Here is a 19,494-nt window from a genome sequence, read left to right on the forward strand (position 1 = left end):
AGTCGCTACTCAAATAAATTAAAGGAACACTCCGACTTTTTGGGACTTTAGCTTATTCACAGTATCCCCCAGAGTTAGATAAGTCCATACATACCTTTTTCATTTCTGTGCGTTCTGTAAGTGTTATTTGACGCACCCACCGCTAGCCTAGCTTAGCACAAAGACTGGATGTAAATGGATAAGGTAGCAAACTAATCCCAATAAGTGACAAAATAATGCAAACATTTTCCTATTTACATGTTGTGATCTGTATAGTCACAGCGTGTACAAATAACAAGGCTATATGAGACAGAGACCATTTTTAATCGTATAAATACTGGGAACTATATTCTCACTAGGCGTAGGAGCACAGCTACTTGGGCGCAGCACACGAGACGCCCTGTGGTGAGGAGCAGAGAGTTCGCTCAGAGTTGGAGTAATAGAGTCAGCAATTACTAGATAGTAAATTTATAGTTTACAATCATGGGTGTTCGCTGTATATTGTCTTACAGCTTCCAAAGTTTGTAACTCCTTGTCTGTGTAGTCTGGCTCAAAACTATATGGTTCTGGATCTTGGTTTGATACCCAGTAAAATTCCTCTGACAATTCCTCAAAGTCAGCCATGATCACGAGTCACGTTCGCTACTAGCTAGTTAGTCACGTTTGTCTTGTTTACGGAACCATCAACAGGGCGTCTCGTGTGCTGCGCTAATCACTCCGCCCAAGTAGCTGTGCTCCTACGCCTAGTGAGAATATAGTTCCCGGTATTTATACGATTAAAAATGGTCTCTGTCTCATATAGCCTTGTTATTTGTACACGCTGTGACTATACAGATCACAACATGTAAATAGGAAAATGTTTGCATTATTTTGTCACTTATTGGGATTAGTATGCTACCTTATCCATTTACATCCAGTCTTTGTGCTAAGCTAGGCTAGTGGTGGGTGCGTCAAATAACACTTACAGAACACACAGAAATGAAAAAGGTATGTATGGACTTATCTAACTTTGGGGGATTCTGTGAATAAGCTAAAGTCCCAAAAAGTCGGAGTGTTCCTTTAAGGTGCTTTTGGCACACTTTGGCACACTTGGCTTTATTATAAATCATAAAGATTGTAATGTCTTAAGAGTGCAGCAGTGGTTTTACATTTTTTTTCTATGCAGCTTAACAGACGTCAGGGGTCTGCTTTAACACTCTCAGAGGGTGACAAGCTCCAGCAGAGGCAAGAAATCAGAATCATTCAAGTTCACTGTCAGGTGTGGAAAGAAAATTGAACAGGTGTTGATGAGACTGACTTTTGGATTCAAGCTAAATATTGGTCTTGGTGCTTCTTACCAAACTGAAACTGATTATTGTTCATATGCCTTATTAGTATTTGTGTAAATTAGAGGTTTCACTTAAAGTCCAGGCTGGTCTGAAAGGACAGATTTCCAAACTACTGCATCCCAAACATGTAAATGTTTTTTTTGTTGAATTATTCACAACCTATAAATGATGTTTTGTTGACGTGCTTTTTTTTTTGTCATCTCTTAGATGAATACATTGAGTCTAGTAATAGCACTCAAGCCCTCACTGAATAATTTTGAATTTCAGTTGGAGCCAGTCTGTTTTTGTGGCCTCCTCCACAAGTAGTTGATTAGTCCCCCCCCATCAGTCGTACACGTCCCCATCAGAGCCTAGCTGACCACACAAGGCTGAAATTAATGTTCCTTTGGTGTGGCCTCGTGGCTCAGTCCATAAAGGTAGTATTTTTCCATCATGACATGTTTCACTCATATGCAGCCTATTGATTGTGCCTATCAATTGCATAGGGTATTTATGCAACCACATGCAGCACACTCAATTCACATTTATTTGTATAGCGCGTTTTACATTTGTATACATGTCGTTTTAAAGCAGCTTTTCAGAAAAACGCACGTTTCTACATCACAAGAGTAATCTGTTATCAGAGGTGACTGTCAATGTTATGTCCATATGTAAAAAATGTACTGTTCTAAAATAATACAAATCATGCAGTTAGCTAATATCATGTATTCATAACCATAGGCAGAAACAATGATCTCATTAAAGCAATTTTTACAAGTTGTAATTATAAAGATAACAATATATAGAAAATGTGGCAGTAATGAATACTGATTCAGAGTTGGCATCATCTAAAGTCCTTGCAGGGGATGGCTCCTCTCTTCACAGATGTTGGGGGATCTGAAGTCTGGATCCAAACTGGAGCTGGCATACTCTCTATCCTGAGGTAGAGACATAAAAGCAAATGGAAAATAATTAGTGTAGCTGCTGTTCATAACATTTAAAGGAAAAAAGACAGTCATGTGCATTTCATCTGATATAACTGAAGTACAAGGTTATGAGGTGCATTATGTGAATGCTTGGCTAAAGAGATACGTCTTTAGTCTAGATTTAAACTGGGAGAGTGTGTCTGAGCCTTGAACATTATCAGGAAGTCTCTCCTCTTTTAAAGGACTTAGATATCCTAGGTATACAAGAAGCCCATAGTTTTGTGACCTTAAAGAACGCGATGGGTTGTAGGGTGATAGAAGATTGGTTAAATACACAAGAGCTCAACCATTTAGAGCCTTATAGCTCAGTAGTTTGTAATCGATACAGAACTTAACAGGCAACCAGTAAAAGATGATAAAATTGTGGTTGCAGTGGGGGAAATACTTATTTGATCCCCTGCTGATTTTCTAAGTTCACCCACTTACAAAGAAATGAAGGGCCTATAATTTTTATGGTAGGTTTATTTTAACGAAAAGAGACAGAATATCAACCAAAAAATCCAGAAAAACCACATTATATAAAGGTTATAAATTGATTTTCATTTCAGTAAGTGAAATAAGTATTTGATCTCCAAGCAAAACATGCCTTAGTATTTGGTGGAGAAATCTTTGTTGGCAAGCACAGAGGTAAGACGTTTCTTGTATTTGGTCACTAGGTTTGCACACATTTCAAGAGGGATTTTGGTCCACTCCTCTTTACAGATCCTCTCTAAATCCTTAAGGTTTCTTGGCTGTCGCTTTGCAACTAGTAGTTTCAGCTCCCTACACAGATTTTCTATATGATTAAGGTCTGGAGACTTGCCAGGCCACTGCTTTGTTGCCTGGGCGGTATGTTTTGGCTCATTGTCATGCTGGAAGACCCATCCACGACCCATCTTCAGTGTTCTGGCTGAAGGAAGGAGGTTCTCGTCCAAGATTTGACGGTACATGGCCCCGTCCATCGGCCCCTCAATACAGTGAAGTCGTCATGTTCCCTTACCAGAGAAACAGCCCCAGAGCATAATGTTTCCACCTCCGTGCTTGACTGTAGGGATGGTGTTCTTAGGGTCATAGTCAGCATTTCTCTTCCTCCAAACACGGCGAGTTGAGTTGATGCCAAAGAGCTCAATTTTGATCTCATCTGAACTCAGCACTTTCTGTTCATTGGCAAACTTCAGACGGGCTTCTATATGTGCCTTGTTGAGCAGGGGGACCTTGCGGGCGCTGCAGGATTTCAATCCATTGCGGCGTAGTGTGTTACCAATTGTTTGGTTGGTGACTGTGGTCCCAACTGCCTTGAGATCATTAAAAATCTCCTCCCGTGTAGTTCTGGGCTGATCCCTCACATTTCTCATGATCATCCTTGAGGCCAGATCTTGCATGGAGCTCCAGACAGAAGGCGATTGATTTTTAATTTTTTATTTCATCCATTTCTGAATAATAATAACCTTTATATAATGGTTTTTTTTTTCTGGATTTTTTGGTTGATATTCTGCCTCTATCCGTTAAAATAAACCTACCATAAAAATGATAGACCCTTCATTTCTTTGTAAGTGGGCGAACTTACAAAATCAGCAGGGGATCAAATAATTATTTCCCCCACTGTATATGATCATATTTTCTTGACCTGGTAAGAACTTTAGCAGCTGCATTTTGGACTAACTGGACAACCACCTAGTAATGCATTATATCTAGTTTAGAGGTCATGAATGCATGAACTTGCTTTTCTGCATTAGAAACAGCATGCTCTTAAAAATGTTTCTGAGGTGAAAGAAGGCTGTTTTTGTACCACCTGAAATATGGATTTTGAAAGACTTTGCTGTTTAATATAACACCCAGGCCTTTAACTGTAGACGATGAAGTAACAGCACATCCTTATAGTTGAAAATTGTATTCTAAGAAATTCTATGTGTGTAAAGGTTTTTGGTCCAATAAGAAATACCTCAGTCTGGTCTAAATTTAGTAGAATAGAAATACTGGTCATCCAATATATATATATATATTTTAAATACATATATATGTTTAATATGATTATTAATGCATCCCAATGAGATGATCATCATTCAACAGTTTTACTATTTAGGTTTTTAAATATTTTGCTAGTTTTTCCTTATGCACTCCAAAAATCATGTACTTTTTCCATTGTTTAAAATTTTATTTTTCAAAACATTAATTTCAAATAAATATATACTGTATGCTCCACAAATATTTGCCCCCTTGGTAAATATGCGCAAAACTGACTGTGAAAATTAGTCTTTGCCATTTGTCTTTTAAGTCTTTCATTCTAAATATAAAAAAAAATTTTAACCTTTAATTAAAGTCAGATAGAAAAATTATTGTCTTGAAACAAGAAATATATGTATTCCACAATTATTGGCATCCCTTCATTCAATACTTTGTGCAACCTCCCTTTGCCAAGAAAACATTTCTGGATCATCTCCTATAATGTGTAATAAGGTTGATGAACATATGGCAAGAGATCTGAGACCATTCCTCCATACAGAAACTCTCCAGATGCTTGTGGACTCTTTTCTTCAGCTCATCCATCAGGGGATGCTATGCCCATGACAAAACCTTCATTCTGTGGTCAGTGAACTATTCTGTTGTTTATTTTGAGATGTGCTTTGGATCATTGTGTTGCTGGAAGATCCAGCTACGGCCCAGTTTAAGTTTCCTGACAGGGTCAGCCAGGTTTTGATTTAATATCTGTTTGTACTTGATGATACTGTGTATCCTAACATGTTGTACAGGGTCTTTGGAGAGAAAAAAATTGCTACACATTATTAAAGATCCACCACCATACTTCACAGTGGGGATCAGGTACTTTTTCCACGTGGCTATGTTTCTGTTTACACCAAACCCACAGTCACAGTCCCAATGAAAGTTCCAGTAATGCCTGGCAAACCGTAGGTCCATGAGATTGCTGTTTGATGTCACCAAAGGCCTTTTTTATTATTGCAACCTTCCCAAACAAGTTGTGGTTTTATAGGTGAGGTCTGATCATAGTTTTGGAGACTTTCTGACCCCAAGACCCAACTGGCATCTGCAATTCTCCAACTTTGAACCTTACAGTTTGTTTGGTGACTGAAGCCATCCTCCTCAGTGTGTGGGGCCAATATAGACACACGTCCTCTTCCAGGTAGCTGATCACCAGTTGATTTAAACTATTGCCCAGATAGTGGAAATGAGTATTCCAACAATTAAACAATTATCTTATATCCACTTCATGATTTGTCCCATTTTCTTGACAGGTTGTCATTGTTTACAATGTATTAACTGTAAATATCCAGGGCTACTGGACTGTAAAGATGCAGCAAATAAGCAACAGAATAAATGATACGCCCAAACCCAGTTTAGGGATACGTCTTTTGTTTAAAGTATACCCAGGCATTTCTTACCTCCTGCATGCTATAGTAATAAAGTTAACTGTGGCCCTGAGCACCTTGTGATATCCACTACTACAGTAAATCTCTGCTTTGTTGTCATGACAATCCGTCTCTACACTGAATGTGTCTCATCCTTATGGGAAATTCTTATATAACACTCAATGATAAAAACAATAGAACTAGCCATAATGTATCTTTTTAAAAAGTCCTTAAACTGCTTCTGGTGCTCATAGAGTGTGCAGTTAAACAAGATTCAAATGTCAATCACAATAGTTTATTGTGAGAAACAATTAAGTGTGTGTGTGTGTGTGTGTGTGGGCACACTAAGTGGGTGTACTATACCTCTCACAGCTGAATTGAGTGGGTGAATCTTGACTGTCAAACTGGAGTGCAAAAAAAGTTAATATAGTAATGCTTGTTTTTACAGTTTTACAGTTTCTGAAAGGTCCAAAAGACTGGTGTAAAGGCACCTCTGATTGGTCAAGGGGTGTTCTCATGCTGCCCTGACAGACTTGAGCTTGTGCTGTTGGGCCACAAACTGAGCCTTCTGTATAGCCAGCTGAGTGTCTTCCTCGCTGATGTCCAGATGCCACACAGCCCTGACTGTGTCCCCGACATGGGGGAACATCAGAACCCGGACCCCTTGTCCCAGAGCCTTCACCTCTTCTTCATCTACACCTGCCATCCGTTCGCAAAACTCCGCTGGGCTCATCTGGCGGTCCCGCAGACAGAACCTCAAAATGTTGCTTTCCACAGTGGTCAGATCCACCCGGTACAGAGAAGGGTCACACTTTATCAGCGCTTTAAAAGAGAAGGTGAGAGACGTTACATTAGACTCTATGTATTTTTAACTCAGGATATTTAAACTGGACCTGTTCCATGGAACCCAAAATGAGACATTAAAAATGATAAAGGAAATTTAAACAGCTCTTTTCAAGACGCTGAATGGGGACTGAAATGTTCAAGCACAACAGCAGCATAAAAGTATCATGTGTGTTGTCCATATGACTCGTGCACTATATCCCAAGACTTCTGGAGTCATACAGTCACTTTGTGTGAAGAACAAACCGTCATTTAAGTCATTATTCACTTATGTAATTTTAACTGTAAAAGCTGCATTCATTGAGTCAGTGAGCAGAAGGACTCAAGGACCGAATCTGTCCGATTTAATAATAAATAATTAAAACAATCTTTTTTTGAGCCCTCTGAAATGACTACTGAAAAAAGCAGAAAAATACACCTTTTGTCTACCCTGAAAGAAAGAACTTTAAACGGGTTTCTAAGAACACGAGGGTGAATAACTACCGCAATGACTTTTAGTTTTGAGTGAAATATTCCAGAGAATTTTTATTTATTTATCCAAACCTCTTCAGTTCTGACTTTTTTTATGCTTTTAGTGTCAGATTTTTCAGTCAGACAGGTTTAGTATGCATTATTGCCAAATGAGAATGAGCATAATTAGATGACATACAAAACGGTGGTGCCATTAACTAATTTCAGCTACTGCGAGTAAGAGTATTTTATATGCCTAATATATTCCTTCTGATTCTTTTATAATAATTATGTTCTAAGAATATTTCATGAAAGCTATTCACGCTCAAGCTAACTATTGTAGTAAAGCATCATGTGTACAGTGCTTGTGTAGTGTCATGCTGAGGGTTCAAGGAAATCTATGGGGTTCTGTCACCTTGAGCAAAGCGTCTGGCGTTCCTGTGGTCCTCCTCCAGTCTGCCAATCATGTCTGACAGGGCAATCTTACCAGCTGCTGCCAAGACACCCGATTGGCGCATTCCTCCGCCAAGTACCTTGCGGGCACGCACTGCTCTCTGTATGAAATCTTTTGACCCACCTAGCATGGAGCCCACAGGTGCCCCGAGTCCCTGCCAAAGAGCAAGTCAGATCAAATGAGCCTTTTTGTTTCTGCATTGTGTGAGATTTCCAGCTCTTTGCATGAAATTTAATACATAGGGAATTAGAGATAGAGAAAACAAAAGAGAATCTATGAAAGAAAACTTATGCAGTGCAGTTCAGATATAATGATTGTATTAAATGGATGCAAATTTACAAATAGCATCCATCTTGACACATTTAATATGCTGAGGGTCATTCACACAGAACGTTAAGTGTTAAAAAGTTTTTTTTTTAAACTCGCCTAAAAGGTTCATATACTTTAATTTTATGTTCTTCTCGGAAGCTGTTATTTTAGTAGCATTTATATACTATAATAGTATTTATTAGTATTTTTATGTGCTTGTGAATTTTAATAGTTTTTTTTTTGTCTTTTTAGCTTTAATTATTTATTTATTTTGTTTTAGTAATAAAAAAAAACTTATTTCAGTCATTCAAAAAAAAAGTTTTTTTTTTTGTTTAGGTTTTTCATCTTAATTAACAATAGCAACACAGCCCTGAAATCAACTTATATTAGTAAAGTTCTTTTCACACCAATAACAGTCCATTTTGATTTTATTTTTTTCACAGCCATTTTCCAACTTGAAATGGCTTTTCTTTTTTTTTTCTTTTTTTTTTGATGTCTCTGATATCAGAGGTACTGAGATGAAATGATTAATTTGGCCGGTCATGTGATCTAAGCATGTTGGCTCCTATAAGGTGACCTGCTCAATGCAAAATTAAACCCATCTGGTGTGAAAACCCCTAACGTGTGAAAACATAGTCCTAACCCTATCCCTGCCCCTAAACCTAACCCTACCCATAATTTATGGTGAATAAGAATAGTGTAGAAGCCCCAAACCCTTGTTGTAAGCCTAAACTAAAAACTACCCCTCAAATCTGATATGTTGATTGATATGTTGTTTCAGGATCAACAAGGATGTTAATCCAGGAACATGTTCTTCTTGGTGAATTTACGTTAACAATAATAATATATTAGCATGCAGGCACACGTTTATAAAGGACACATGGAATACAGATAGTTGCTTTTTCCCCATATGTCTGTCATCAAAACAGGCAGAAGTGATTTGATATTCATATCAGTGATCTTTTTCTATAAGCCTCAATTACATTTAATGTCTTTCAGCAAGAGGGAACGAGGAAAATTCGGTGACAGAGAGTAGCTTGTTTAGCTAGCTGCAAACAAGCTCTGTAATTAAAATGCAAATACGCTTGTTGAAATCTACTCCAAGGATTTTGTTGAGACTTGAGAGTGATTAGGTTTTACTTCAGGGTCTCTTCAATCGACTTGATCTGAGTTGTGACGTTGAGTTCATTCCAGGGGAGTAATGAGGGAGGACATTTCAAATCCTAGATGATATGATATGATTAGAGGTGCGTTATCAGAGGAAAGTATCACACTTTGATGATATGACTAAAAATAAGACTTGATTATCTGGACGTGAGACACCTTCAGGATGCAGGTTATAAACCATACAGGCACTGACTTTAACAAGGTCATTTTCAATGCCTCTCACTTAAACTGATTTCCACTGCTTTTTGATGGAAAACTCTCACTGCCTGGAGATGTTTTGTTCAAAATGACTGAAATAACTTTCCTAGAAAAGCACTTCCCAGAGCATGAAAGCTACTGCTGGTTTTAATAAGTACATTTTTCCTATTATGAAAATTTCACTATTATGTTCTAGGTGAATTTGTTGCTGCAGTTGCTATACAGTTTCAATTTCCAATTGATGTTTTTCTATTTCCTTTTCATTGGCCTTACCGGCAGCTACAATAAATCACACTACATTGTGCTGATAGACTAGCCATTCAAGAAAATTAATCAGAACAAATATTATATATATATATGTATGTATATTATAAAAAAAAAACAATTCAGCACAATTTCTCTCGTCAAAGTTCAAAAAGAACATAATTTATTTTAAATATATACAATAATATATATCTATAATGCATTTTAAAATCCTTTTAAATAATGAATAAAATATTTATATTATTTAAAATTATTTAAAGTAAATATATTTTCAAGAATAAATTGTACTAAATCAACTAATTGTATTAACATCCCTCCTATTAATATATAATTAACTTAATATTAGACATATATTGAGTACACTACATGTAGCAGAACTGAATGAACCAGAACAACTATCTGAACTTCATGATTACATAGCCTGTATAAAAAGAGCCATGCAAGAATAACATAAATATTATATATTACACTAAAGTGGACCCTAAACCTTTGATTGCTTACCTTTGACAGACACACACTGACAGAGTGGCAATGCTGCAGTATAACAGATGGCTGGACGGCAAGAGCCACAGCTGCATTCATCAGCCTCGCTCCATCCATATGGACAGCCAAACCAAACTTGTCCGCTACAGAGCGAAGCTTTGAGCAAGAGACACAGGTATAGACATAAATTCAGTGCAATTCAATTCAATCAATGAACAAAGGTGTAGTGTGGATGTGCCTCATTTGTCAAATCTAAAGCAGAACCTGTTCGTGCTAGAGTGCTGAATAAATCAGTCTTTGTTTAATCACTCGTTTACTAAATGGAGAGATTGTGTCCTATTGTTCAGAGTTCAGCCCCAGGTGTCTGGCTGCCTCAACATATTCTCTCTCTCTCTCTCACACATGTTTAATGAACTTAAGTTTAACTAATATCTAACCTCCTGCAGGAAGGAGAGTGGGAGGACGCGCCCTCCCTGAATATTGTGTGTGTTTTCCACACAAACCAGGCGGGAGCGTGGGTAGTGTGGGTCAGGGTAACCGTGACGGATCTTGGAGATCAGCTGGTCTAGGTCAAAGGTGCCATCGCCAAGGGTGGTGACTGTTGCAGAATGGACGCCTGCTAGCTGTGAACAAAAAACACACACACATTTTTCATCCTACTGATAATGTGGTACACAGATGTTTTTTCAACTATGGGCACTTTTTTCAAAAAAAAAGCTCTCTTAAAACACACTTTTCATACTCCCACTAGTTAATTAAATCCTGGCATATGAAATAGTAGTCAGAAAAATCTATTCTTTTTTTTTAAATTATAATAATATTTTGTATGGCTCAAATAGTATGACATCAGTAGAATATGGAGGTCATACTTGACAGTAAAAAAAAAACAGCTCAATTTTATATTTAAGTGATAATTTTATAATATGATATTTATACGGACAAAAAATAAGATGAAATGATATTCTTTGTCCCTCTATATCTCCCAATAATATGTATTGGTAAGATTTTATTTGAATGCTTAGTTTTATGATCAAAGCTCTTAAGTTTTTATTGTGGGCAGCAAAACATATGCAATGCAATACAATGATGATAGATAGATAGATGCACAAATAAATGTTCCTCAAAAGTATTATGTACCATATTTGATACTCACATTTTAACATGGTTTTAACATAAGAGACTTTCAGTAAACAATCTTGCTGATCACAAACTTTTGAATGGTAGTGTACATGCATCATATATATTTTTTCTTTCTAAATCATCATGATAATTTCCACCACATCTCAAATTATCATTGTGTTTAATAGCATTCTGTGGTAGAAAAAACATTTAACCTTTTGGAATAAAATAGCAGAATATAACCTTTATGAATATGTTACATAAATCACGCAGCTGTCATGCATTACTTAATTCAATTTAAATGGCAAGAATATTAAATACAATTCTGAGAAAAAGAATACAAATATATCCCCCATTGGTTCATACCTGTGCACTTCCTCCTTGCTCATAAACATGAATATGAGAGAGATCACCAACTATCATCTCATCACCCCGCTCTCTGCAGTGAACCATAACTGAGAGAGAAAGAAGGAAAAAAACATGAGGGCAACATATGTGTACATTACTGCAGCATCTGGTCACTAACAAGAATACAATTCCTTGAATAGTGAGCTATTTCTGTGAGCTAAAGCACAAATCAGTATCATTTTCAAATATCAGAACTGAATAGCCAGAGGCGGCTTTTAGGCAGTGATGCCGACCACAGCCACTGCAAAATACGTGTGAATTTTACCTATAAGCTTTTACCAAGTGACAACTGTAAACAAGTTTTATTAATAGCCCTGGGCACTATCCTGCAATCTCACCTGCAATCAGGTTACTCATCGTTCCTGTGGGGACATATAGAGCCGCTTCCATGCCAAACATATCAGCAGCTATTTTCTGCAGTTCTATAGAAAGAATGGGAAAAATACAATGTATATAAAAATATGCTGATCTAAATGTCCTAATGCATGAACATATGTAAACAACTGTTTTGCATTGCGCATATAAACACTACCTCAAGTCTGATTAGTACACATACTAATTATTTAATATAGAATTGATTGTAAAGTAAAACAGAATTATGACAAAAAAGTAAGCCTTTTTCTAAGATTTACGAATTTCAATTGTATAGTCAAATTCCATCAAATTGAATTGAATAATCCTTACATTATCCTAACTCAAAAAGGTGTATAACACCTTGAAATGTAATGCTATGTAATCTGATATTAGCTCATGAGAGCTAATCGGAAGAAAAGTAGTTCTTATTTAACAAAAGATGCAATCATATTTATTCATTATTCATGAATAATATCTGTGTCCTTGTCAAGTTGTTTAGCAACTACCGTTTTGATTATATTTTTTTATATAACTTTTAGATTTTTGTTTGAAACTATTCTCAATTTGTGTTTATCTTTATGTATTCCCTTGGCAATGTTCTTATGCTATTGTTAATCGAGCATAAAAAATAATAATAATAAAAAATTAAAAAGTGTTTAACTGATGTGAGCGCCCTCTCATGGCCATTACAGAAACAGCGGGTAAGAGTAAACACCATGTGAGAGCTATTCAGCATCTGTTTTTATGCTTTTAACTGATGAATCCCAATTAAACACGTCTGAAACCTCTTAGATTGTCACAACAGAAGCACACACAACAGTGACTGCGTGTCAATATCTAACCAACCATTGACCGTAGGGTCTTCTCCGAACACATCGTCTCCGACCTCAGCCTGGGCCATGGCTCGGCGCATGGCTAATCCGGGTTTGGTGACGGTGTCGCTGCGGAGGTCCACCGTGCGAACAGCTGATCCCGTAGCCGCCTGCGGAGACCCGTAGTACAGCCGCACCGGATCCACGCAAACAACTCGACGAGGTTTGTGTAAGCAATGACGGACTAAACGAGCTGGAAGCGTTAGTGTTTTGGAGCTCATGTCTTCTTGTTTGCACTGTAATGTAACGGTGAATTCTGCAGTAGTGCGTCAATTCACACTACTTTCCTGAACTTTGGTTTACTGTATTCGATAATCATTGATGTAAACGGCTTTAAGCTTCCAGACATGAATAATGGAACTCAAAAATATCGATCAGTTAGTTATCTTATCAAAACTACATTTTAACTACAAAGTTATACTCATTTTTGTCCACTTGTGGGCACTCATGTTTAACATTTTAGCTCCGTAGCACTTGAGCAGTTCATGGATTCGAACGTGTCTGAGCTGCATTATGTAGCAGTATCTTTCAAAATGCAACTTCCATTATTAGAAATGATCTTTGATGATTTTTTTAAATTATTTTTTAATGTCTCTAGGCTATGGAGCAAACTGATCACACAGCTAGTGACCTCAAAAAGTCGGCCCTATATCATCACGTAGTCCACACTCAAAATAGCGTTCCATTGCATTAACAAAACATCAAACTAAGTGACATTTTATTAGCACAAGCACTTCCTTTAGTCATCAAATTGTGGAACATGTTTAAAGTTAATCTGATAAACAACATCATTGGTGACTTTATACACCCCTGCGTGAACTTGAGGGCTTTGAGGAAATTAAGTTAGTTCTGAGAAAAGATCTTGCATCATTTGTTTGCAGATGCCATATTGTGATATTTTGTATCTAAGGGAATGACATTATTAAATTACATGTAAGTGTGACTTTGCACTTTAACACTGTACAATTAGGTTCCATTTGTTAACATTAGTTAACTGAAATAACTAACTAAGCATTTAGTAGGCTTAGTTAATATTCATTTACATTATTAATACATAAAAGTTATATCTGTTAATATTATTTAATGGTCCTAACATTGCTAACAATGAACCCTTGTATTTGTATTTATATTAACAGTATTTTACAGATACTGTATATATCCCCAAATGTCCATGCATGCTGCATAATATATGATGGTAGATTACAAGGGGTTTACTATTAGAACATAATTATTTGTAGCAGGGATATTTAGATATGCTGACTTAATGTCATGCTACTAAAATATCGGTTGGTTGCATGTAACTAAAAAACAATTTGACTTTTAAAATATGCACCCACAGATGTGTAGCAATGTCATTTAATCACGACATGCGTGTTTGCTGAGTGACTGCATGCCTTATTGAAGATGATGCCTATTTATCTATATGTGTGGCCACTGAAATATCCATTTCCCATTAATAGCTCTTAATTGCAAATCAAAAATAACATCACAACCGTACTGTCAGCACGGCTTCTAATTCCGCTTGATGCTCGAGTGTCACGCTCGCATTCTCACCGCTGTGAGTAACACAATCTTATTTACACCCGCTCCTCTCTCTCAGACCTGAAAGGCCTGTCCACCCGCTGCAGTGATGTCATACGGTCAGCAGCGGAGGTTTCCTGGCCTTTACCGGCTGTGTTTCCAGCAGCTGAGCTCTGCCAGGCCGACTCGAATAAAACCCTGCGGGAGGTGTCAGGAGAGGTTGTGAAAGTGAGTCGAGCAGCTGTCTGGGTTTCCAGTAAGAGGCAGGAGGGTGGGGGTAGGTGAGAGCTAGGGTGTGCCAGATGGCACCCGATTCTTACATTATATTCAAATGAGAGCATTTGTCATCCATCCCATGCCAGACTGCTCTGGTTGTAGGGCATGACTAGTGGTGCAGCAGAGATCTGTGTGTGGCGAGAAGACTCCCATCATGCATTCAAACATACGGTCCATATATTTGAATTACTTCTCAGTTTGAGGTTAACATAACCTTTGAGTTTTGACATACGAGGAGATTGTTTAGAGAGCTCAAACCCTGTTAATGCACCATGGACTGATCTATTGTTGATTTATATATAGCGGTAAATATGGATCTGTCATCACAGAGTGTCCACTCAAAAGCACTAAATAATCACGCAAAGTCAGATTGTTTTTAGACACAGCACGTTCTATATATTTCTCTTTTACTGCAGCTGCTGGATTAGTGCCCGTAAATGAGCTGCATATGATTATTTTTTTTCCTGTGTGTCTGAAGAAACAGCTCCCTGTTGTGAGAGAAACCGTTGCAGTAAGAGGAGGGTTTACTGGAAGTCAGTTTGAAAGAGTTCCCTTCATTCTTCTATTTTTTTTTTTCTCACCACGCTAAGATTCTCCCGCTGATTGCATTGCATATTCTCCTGACCAAAACTATGCATGCACAGACTGTATGTTATTGTAAATGCTGCATATTTACTCTAGTGGAGTGGGTTGGGAAAATGTTCTCAGAGGAAAACTAGAGCAAGTGTTTAGATCAGCAGTTTGTGTATTTCATACTTTTTATATACATGTTCTGGGGTTTTAATTTTCAGTTCAGTGCTGATAAGCCCTGCTATGTGCATGTTGACATTTTGCGTAAATATGAAAATGGTTTCCTTTGTGGAGTAGACGCCTGAATCCTTAATAGCAGAGTCTGTCAGGAACAAGGTTGAGTTGTGTTTCTGTTTTAATACTATTTTTAAATTTAAAGAAAACTATCTGTAGTTTTAAGTTTTTAGTTTGCATTAATTTCTTAGTTTTCAAAAGTCATTTTAAATAATACTTTTTGTCATGTGATGAATGCTACTACTAGTACAATTATTAAAAAAAAAAAGAATAGTTTTCGTCTGTCTTCAGTAATAACGCTTTTAGTCTTCAATCTGTATTAAAACATTTTTTTAATGCAGCTCATATGTTTAATACAATTTGCAGCCTTGAGAGCATGACATAAAGCTGTCATCAGGTACATCACTTAACCTAATACAGCCACACAGCCTAGGGCTCATCATTTCCCGGTTTGAGTTTTAAGCACTAGCTAAACATAGAACGCAAGATTTAGCACAATCATCACAGTACACGTTGATATCACAGGCCCTGGGATCTGGAGCTCTATTTTGGTGGCGTTTACAGGTCAAGTGGTCAAGTGGAACACCAAAACTAGAAGATCTGGTTCAGATTCGACTTGGTTTGAAAACAATTTGCCCTTTTGTTTGCCGCTATTGTGTCCTAAGGTGCTTTGTCCACGTATACACACATCTCTCATCAGCCATGAAACTTTTATTTAGAATAAGTTTTACTAAAAATATAGATTTATGTCCTTATGCTAATGGGATATTTTGGTTAGTTTTCATCACTCTGTAAAATAAAGATTTCCTACACTGTTTAAAAAATGTGAAATTTACAGTTAAAATATGGTTACATCATTTTAGGTTTCACAGAATGAACTTGAATTTCATTAACTTGAATAATGTTAATATTCAGAACCAAATTACTAAATTTAGCTTTTTGCCTTTATAATATAATATATAATAACACAGGTGTTAAAGAGAATGCCACATGATTAATCAAAATTCATCACAAGTAGCTTTTATTCACAAGCTGAGCTAAATACTGATATATAGATAAGCATGGGGTCAGACACACAAATACAAAACACCGTCATGGTAACACATGACACTAAAACAATGCAATAAACATTCATTTAACAATATAAGATGTGGCATAAAGCCCTAATGTAATTATAAGAAACATAGTTATTGAAATTAAATAAATAACATGATTTGTTCTTTTTCTCTTCCAAATTTTTTACATTTAACAGTATTTACTGTGAAATTGTCCCTTTAGATCTGTTACAGTTTTTCACTGTATAGAGTAAGGAAACTTGCTGTTAATCCATTAACAGGTTTTTACCACAGCGTTTAAAATTACATAAAATTTTTATAGTGTATGTATTTTTCCACATTCTGATCACTTGTTAAATATATGGTCCAAATAATGTCATCGCATACTATTCATGATTATATATACATAATGATAGATGATTATGCTTAAGCGTCTCACTTTACTAGTTGTATTCACATTATATAATCTCACTACCAGTAAAACCAGTGCACCATCATAATTAGACTAATCTTTTCTGTCCTTACAAACTGTTCTTTTGTGATGTTTATGCATGTGTGTTTATTTTCAAACATCTTCACTTCCTTCCTGGTAGAGTGTGGAATCCTGCAGCAGGTATTCCAGTAAAAGCTGAAGGATCACATGTCACAGGCTGTTTTTGTTCAAACTGCATTGAATGTCTCATGAGTACAGGTGACTGTAATTCGAAGTCATGCTTTAATCCATTATTGTTAATCTAGCTTTTATTGGCAGAACAATTAGAAGGGAAATGACACGCTGTGTAATTTTACTGGAATGGGTACTGTAGTTGTGTGTGTGTTTGTGTGCAGGTGTGTTTGTTTGTACAGGCTGAGAAAGAGAGATAAAAGAGGGAAAGCGAGCCTGTCATTTGATCTGGTGTGGTACCTTTCGTGATAAGGAAGCCCGGCATTACCGTCGGACACGAGTTTTCCATTTCCTCCGAGATCCTTCGGTCTCATCTGCATAATACATCGACGTGATGCGACCGTCACAAATGCTCTTGCAGCTGCCGCATCCTGCTTCAGAGTGCAGAAACTCGGGATAACAAAACTGCAGCCACAGACAATAGAAGCCACATTGAAGAAGAATTGCCTGTCACCCTGCATTTGCTCTCAGCTGAGGAGGCACAGCTGCTGTGTGTGTGTGTGTGTGTGTGTGTGTGTGTGTGTGTGTATGTATGCACTGCCCTATATGTCTTAGGAAATATGCCATTCCGCTCTCAGCTGGGCCGTTTTTCTGACATTAAATTGGATTAGCTGTGAATGGAGGCAGAGACAGAGAAATATTGACTCCTTCTCGGAAAGGAGAGAGAGGGCAACGCCTTTCCAATAACCATAAACCCTGGGGCTGAAAATAGACCATACAAATGTGTATATCACAAGTGAGCTGCTGTTGTTTGCGGACGGTGGGTGGTGTTCTTCCACTTTCTCTTTCAAGGGTGCAATCTGTCTCCCTTAAGTCAACACACTTTTAGTAATGACCTCAATCAAAAGAGAATGCGGTAAATGAGGTGTTACCCTCATGGCTTGGCACCAGAACAATGTTTGCAACGTGCACGTCCAATAAAGTTCACTCTTATCTTTGGAATTGCCATGTGGACTGATGTCTGTTTTGATCTGGAGTCATAAGATGTTGCATAATGATGAATGTGGTCAGAGGTCACATTCTTATTAAACTCCACCATATAAAAAGTACAATGTTGTAATTCATAAACCGTTCAAATGTTTGAGGTTGGTAAGTTTATATACTAAGGAAATTTCAACTTTTATTCAGCAAGGATGCATTAAATTGATCAAAAGTGACAGCAAGGACATTTATATAAAGATTTCTATTTCAAATAAATTATGTTCTTTCGAACTTTATATTCATCAAAGAGTCTAGAATGAAAATAGCAGTAATCCTGTAAGCATTTTTCACAGTTTTTAAAACTAATAATAATAATAAATGTTTCCTGAGCAGCAAATTTGTACCAGCAGCAAATGTATCTTGGTTTCCTATCTTGGTAAACTGTTTTCAACATTAACATCATTTCGGCATGATAAGAAATGTTTCTTGAGCAGCAAATCAGCATGTTAGAATGATTTCTGAAGGATCATGTGACACTGAAGACTGACTGAAAATTCAGCTTTGCCATCACAAGAATAAATTATATTTGGAAATATATAAGAATAGGAAACATTTACTTTAAATTGTAATAATATTTCACTGTATTTTTTTATCAAATAAATGCAGACCAGTATGGCCATTTTTTATCCTTCTCAATAGGCGTTTATGATAATTAAGTCTTGATATTTCCTGCTATAGATCCTATTATTAATCCACATAAAATCCTAAATCTAATTGCTGTTTTGGTAGTTTTAAGTATTGAAAGGATCCACTGTGTTCCTGCAAGTTTGCATTCATAAAAACACAACACCTGCATTGGTCTAGAAAGGGGTTCCAACTTCCCAATAAACCAACTTTATGACCTAATGTCAATCAGAGACATCCTGAAGCTTGTGGTACCTTTGTCTTCAGTTCCGTAGAGGAAGTCAAATCTCAAGGATTTTGGTAATACTCGAAAATGCCTTTGTTTTGCTCACTCTTTTACGGTTAGGACATTCTGACGAGAAATTACGACTAAGGCCCGCCTAGTCATGTGATTTCTTGGCTAATGAATGTTTATTGCACATGAGCACAATTTTTTGCAACAGACCAGAGACTGTGGTGTAAAGCCTTTTCATATTCCCAATAAGGACTGTAATGATTTGGTCCAAAGGAAACTGCTTAAGAATAATCTGTGTGGATGACTTAATGTTTGATTCCTGTCAAAAAAGGCTTTGTAGTGTGTGCAAAATTTCACCAAGTTTGCTGGCTAATTCTAACCTGAAGGGACATTGTGATGGAATTATGTTAAGTTTTCATAAACATGTTTTCTCAGTTCAACAGCAGAGTTAAATTTACTTCCCCAGAGCTGGTCTGAAACTTTGGGCCGACAATACTAGTGCTTGGCGCCTTTGAAACTCTCTAGAGTCTGAGCAGCACTGCTAAAACATGCTTTATGTATGCATGGATTACATAAACATTGACAATCCAGTAAAATAGTCAAAAGTTACTCTGACTTAGCATCATTTTTATTACCTTATAAAGTTTGCAAACTACAATCTGCTAAGTGAGCCACATAGATTTTCCAGTCGTGTGTTCTTCTTTGTTTTTCCTTCAAAATATCTTCCATAAAGTGACAAAAAAACATCCTCTATACTTCCTCTTTGTCAACATTTCAGCAATATATTGCTTTGTTTC

General features: G+C 36.9%; 1 protein-coding gene and 1 long non-coding RNA gene across 4 annotated transcripts; one reads left to right on the plus strand and one right to left on the minus strand.

Moving 5' to 3' along the window:
* Positions 1-1,750: 1,750 nt before the first annotated feature.
* On the minus strand, positions 1,751-12,970 carry tha1 (threonine aldolase 1). Of its 2 annotated transcripts, none has more exons than XR_014032052.1 (8): positions 12,512-12,874; positions 11,650-11,733; positions 11,270-11,358; positions 10,222-10,407; positions 9,803-9,940; positions 7,325-7,517; positions 5,980-6,438; positions 1,751-2,224 (listed from the first exon to the last, which is right to left on the minus strand). XR_014032052.1 is itself a non-coding variant. In XM_081392371.1 (8 exons), the coding sequence occupies exons 1-7, from the start codon at positions 12,756-12,758 to the stop codon at positions 6,131-6,133; spliced, it is 1,245 nt and encodes a 414-aa protein (XP_081248497.1). In that variant the 5' UTR covers positions 12,759-12,970; the 3' UTR covers positions 5,899-6,020; positions 6,108-6,130. The 2 variants fall into 2 exon arrangements, 1 of the variants encoding a protein (XP_081248497.1); XM_081392371.1 differs by lacking the exon at positions 1,751-2,224 and having other exon boundaries at positions 5,899-6,020; positions 6,108-6,438; positions 12,512-12,970.
* LOC308706612 lies at positions 12,320-17,898 on the plus strand. Of its 2 annotated transcripts, none has more exons than XR_014032053.1 (4): positions 12,320-12,366; positions 12,458-12,700; positions 14,138-14,335; positions 17,022-17,898. It is a non-coding gene; the product is annotated as an uncharacterized lncRNA (long non-coding RNA). The 2 variants fall into 2 exon arrangements; XR_014032054.1 differs by having other exon boundaries at positions 14,138-14,286.
* The last annotated feature ends 1,596 nt before the right edge of the window (positions 17,899-19,494 follow it).

Source organism: Scardinius erythrophthalmus (genome assembly GCF_964197995.2).
Source record: "Scardinius erythrophthalmus genome assembly, chromosome: 18".
In the NCBI taxonomy this organism is placed as follows: domain Eukaryota; kingdom Metazoa; phylum Chordata; class Actinopteri; order Cypriniformes; family Leuciscidae; genus Scardinius; species Scardinius erythrophthalmus.

Excerpts from the sequence above, each read along its gene's own strand:
- tha1 (XM_081392371.1), bottom strand. The coding sequence starts at position 12,758 with ATGAGCTCCAAAACACTAACGCTTCCAGCTCGTTTAGTCCGTCATTGC. Across the intron at positions 11,359-11,649 it reads GATGAGTAACCTGATTGCAG|TTATGGTTCACTGCAGAGAG; the intron begins GTGAGATTGCAG and ends TTTCTCTCTCAG. Across the intron at positions 6,439-7,324 it reads CGCCAGACGCTTTGCTCAAG|CGCTGATAAAGTGTGACCCT; the intron begins GTGACAGAACCC and ends TCTCTTTTAAAG.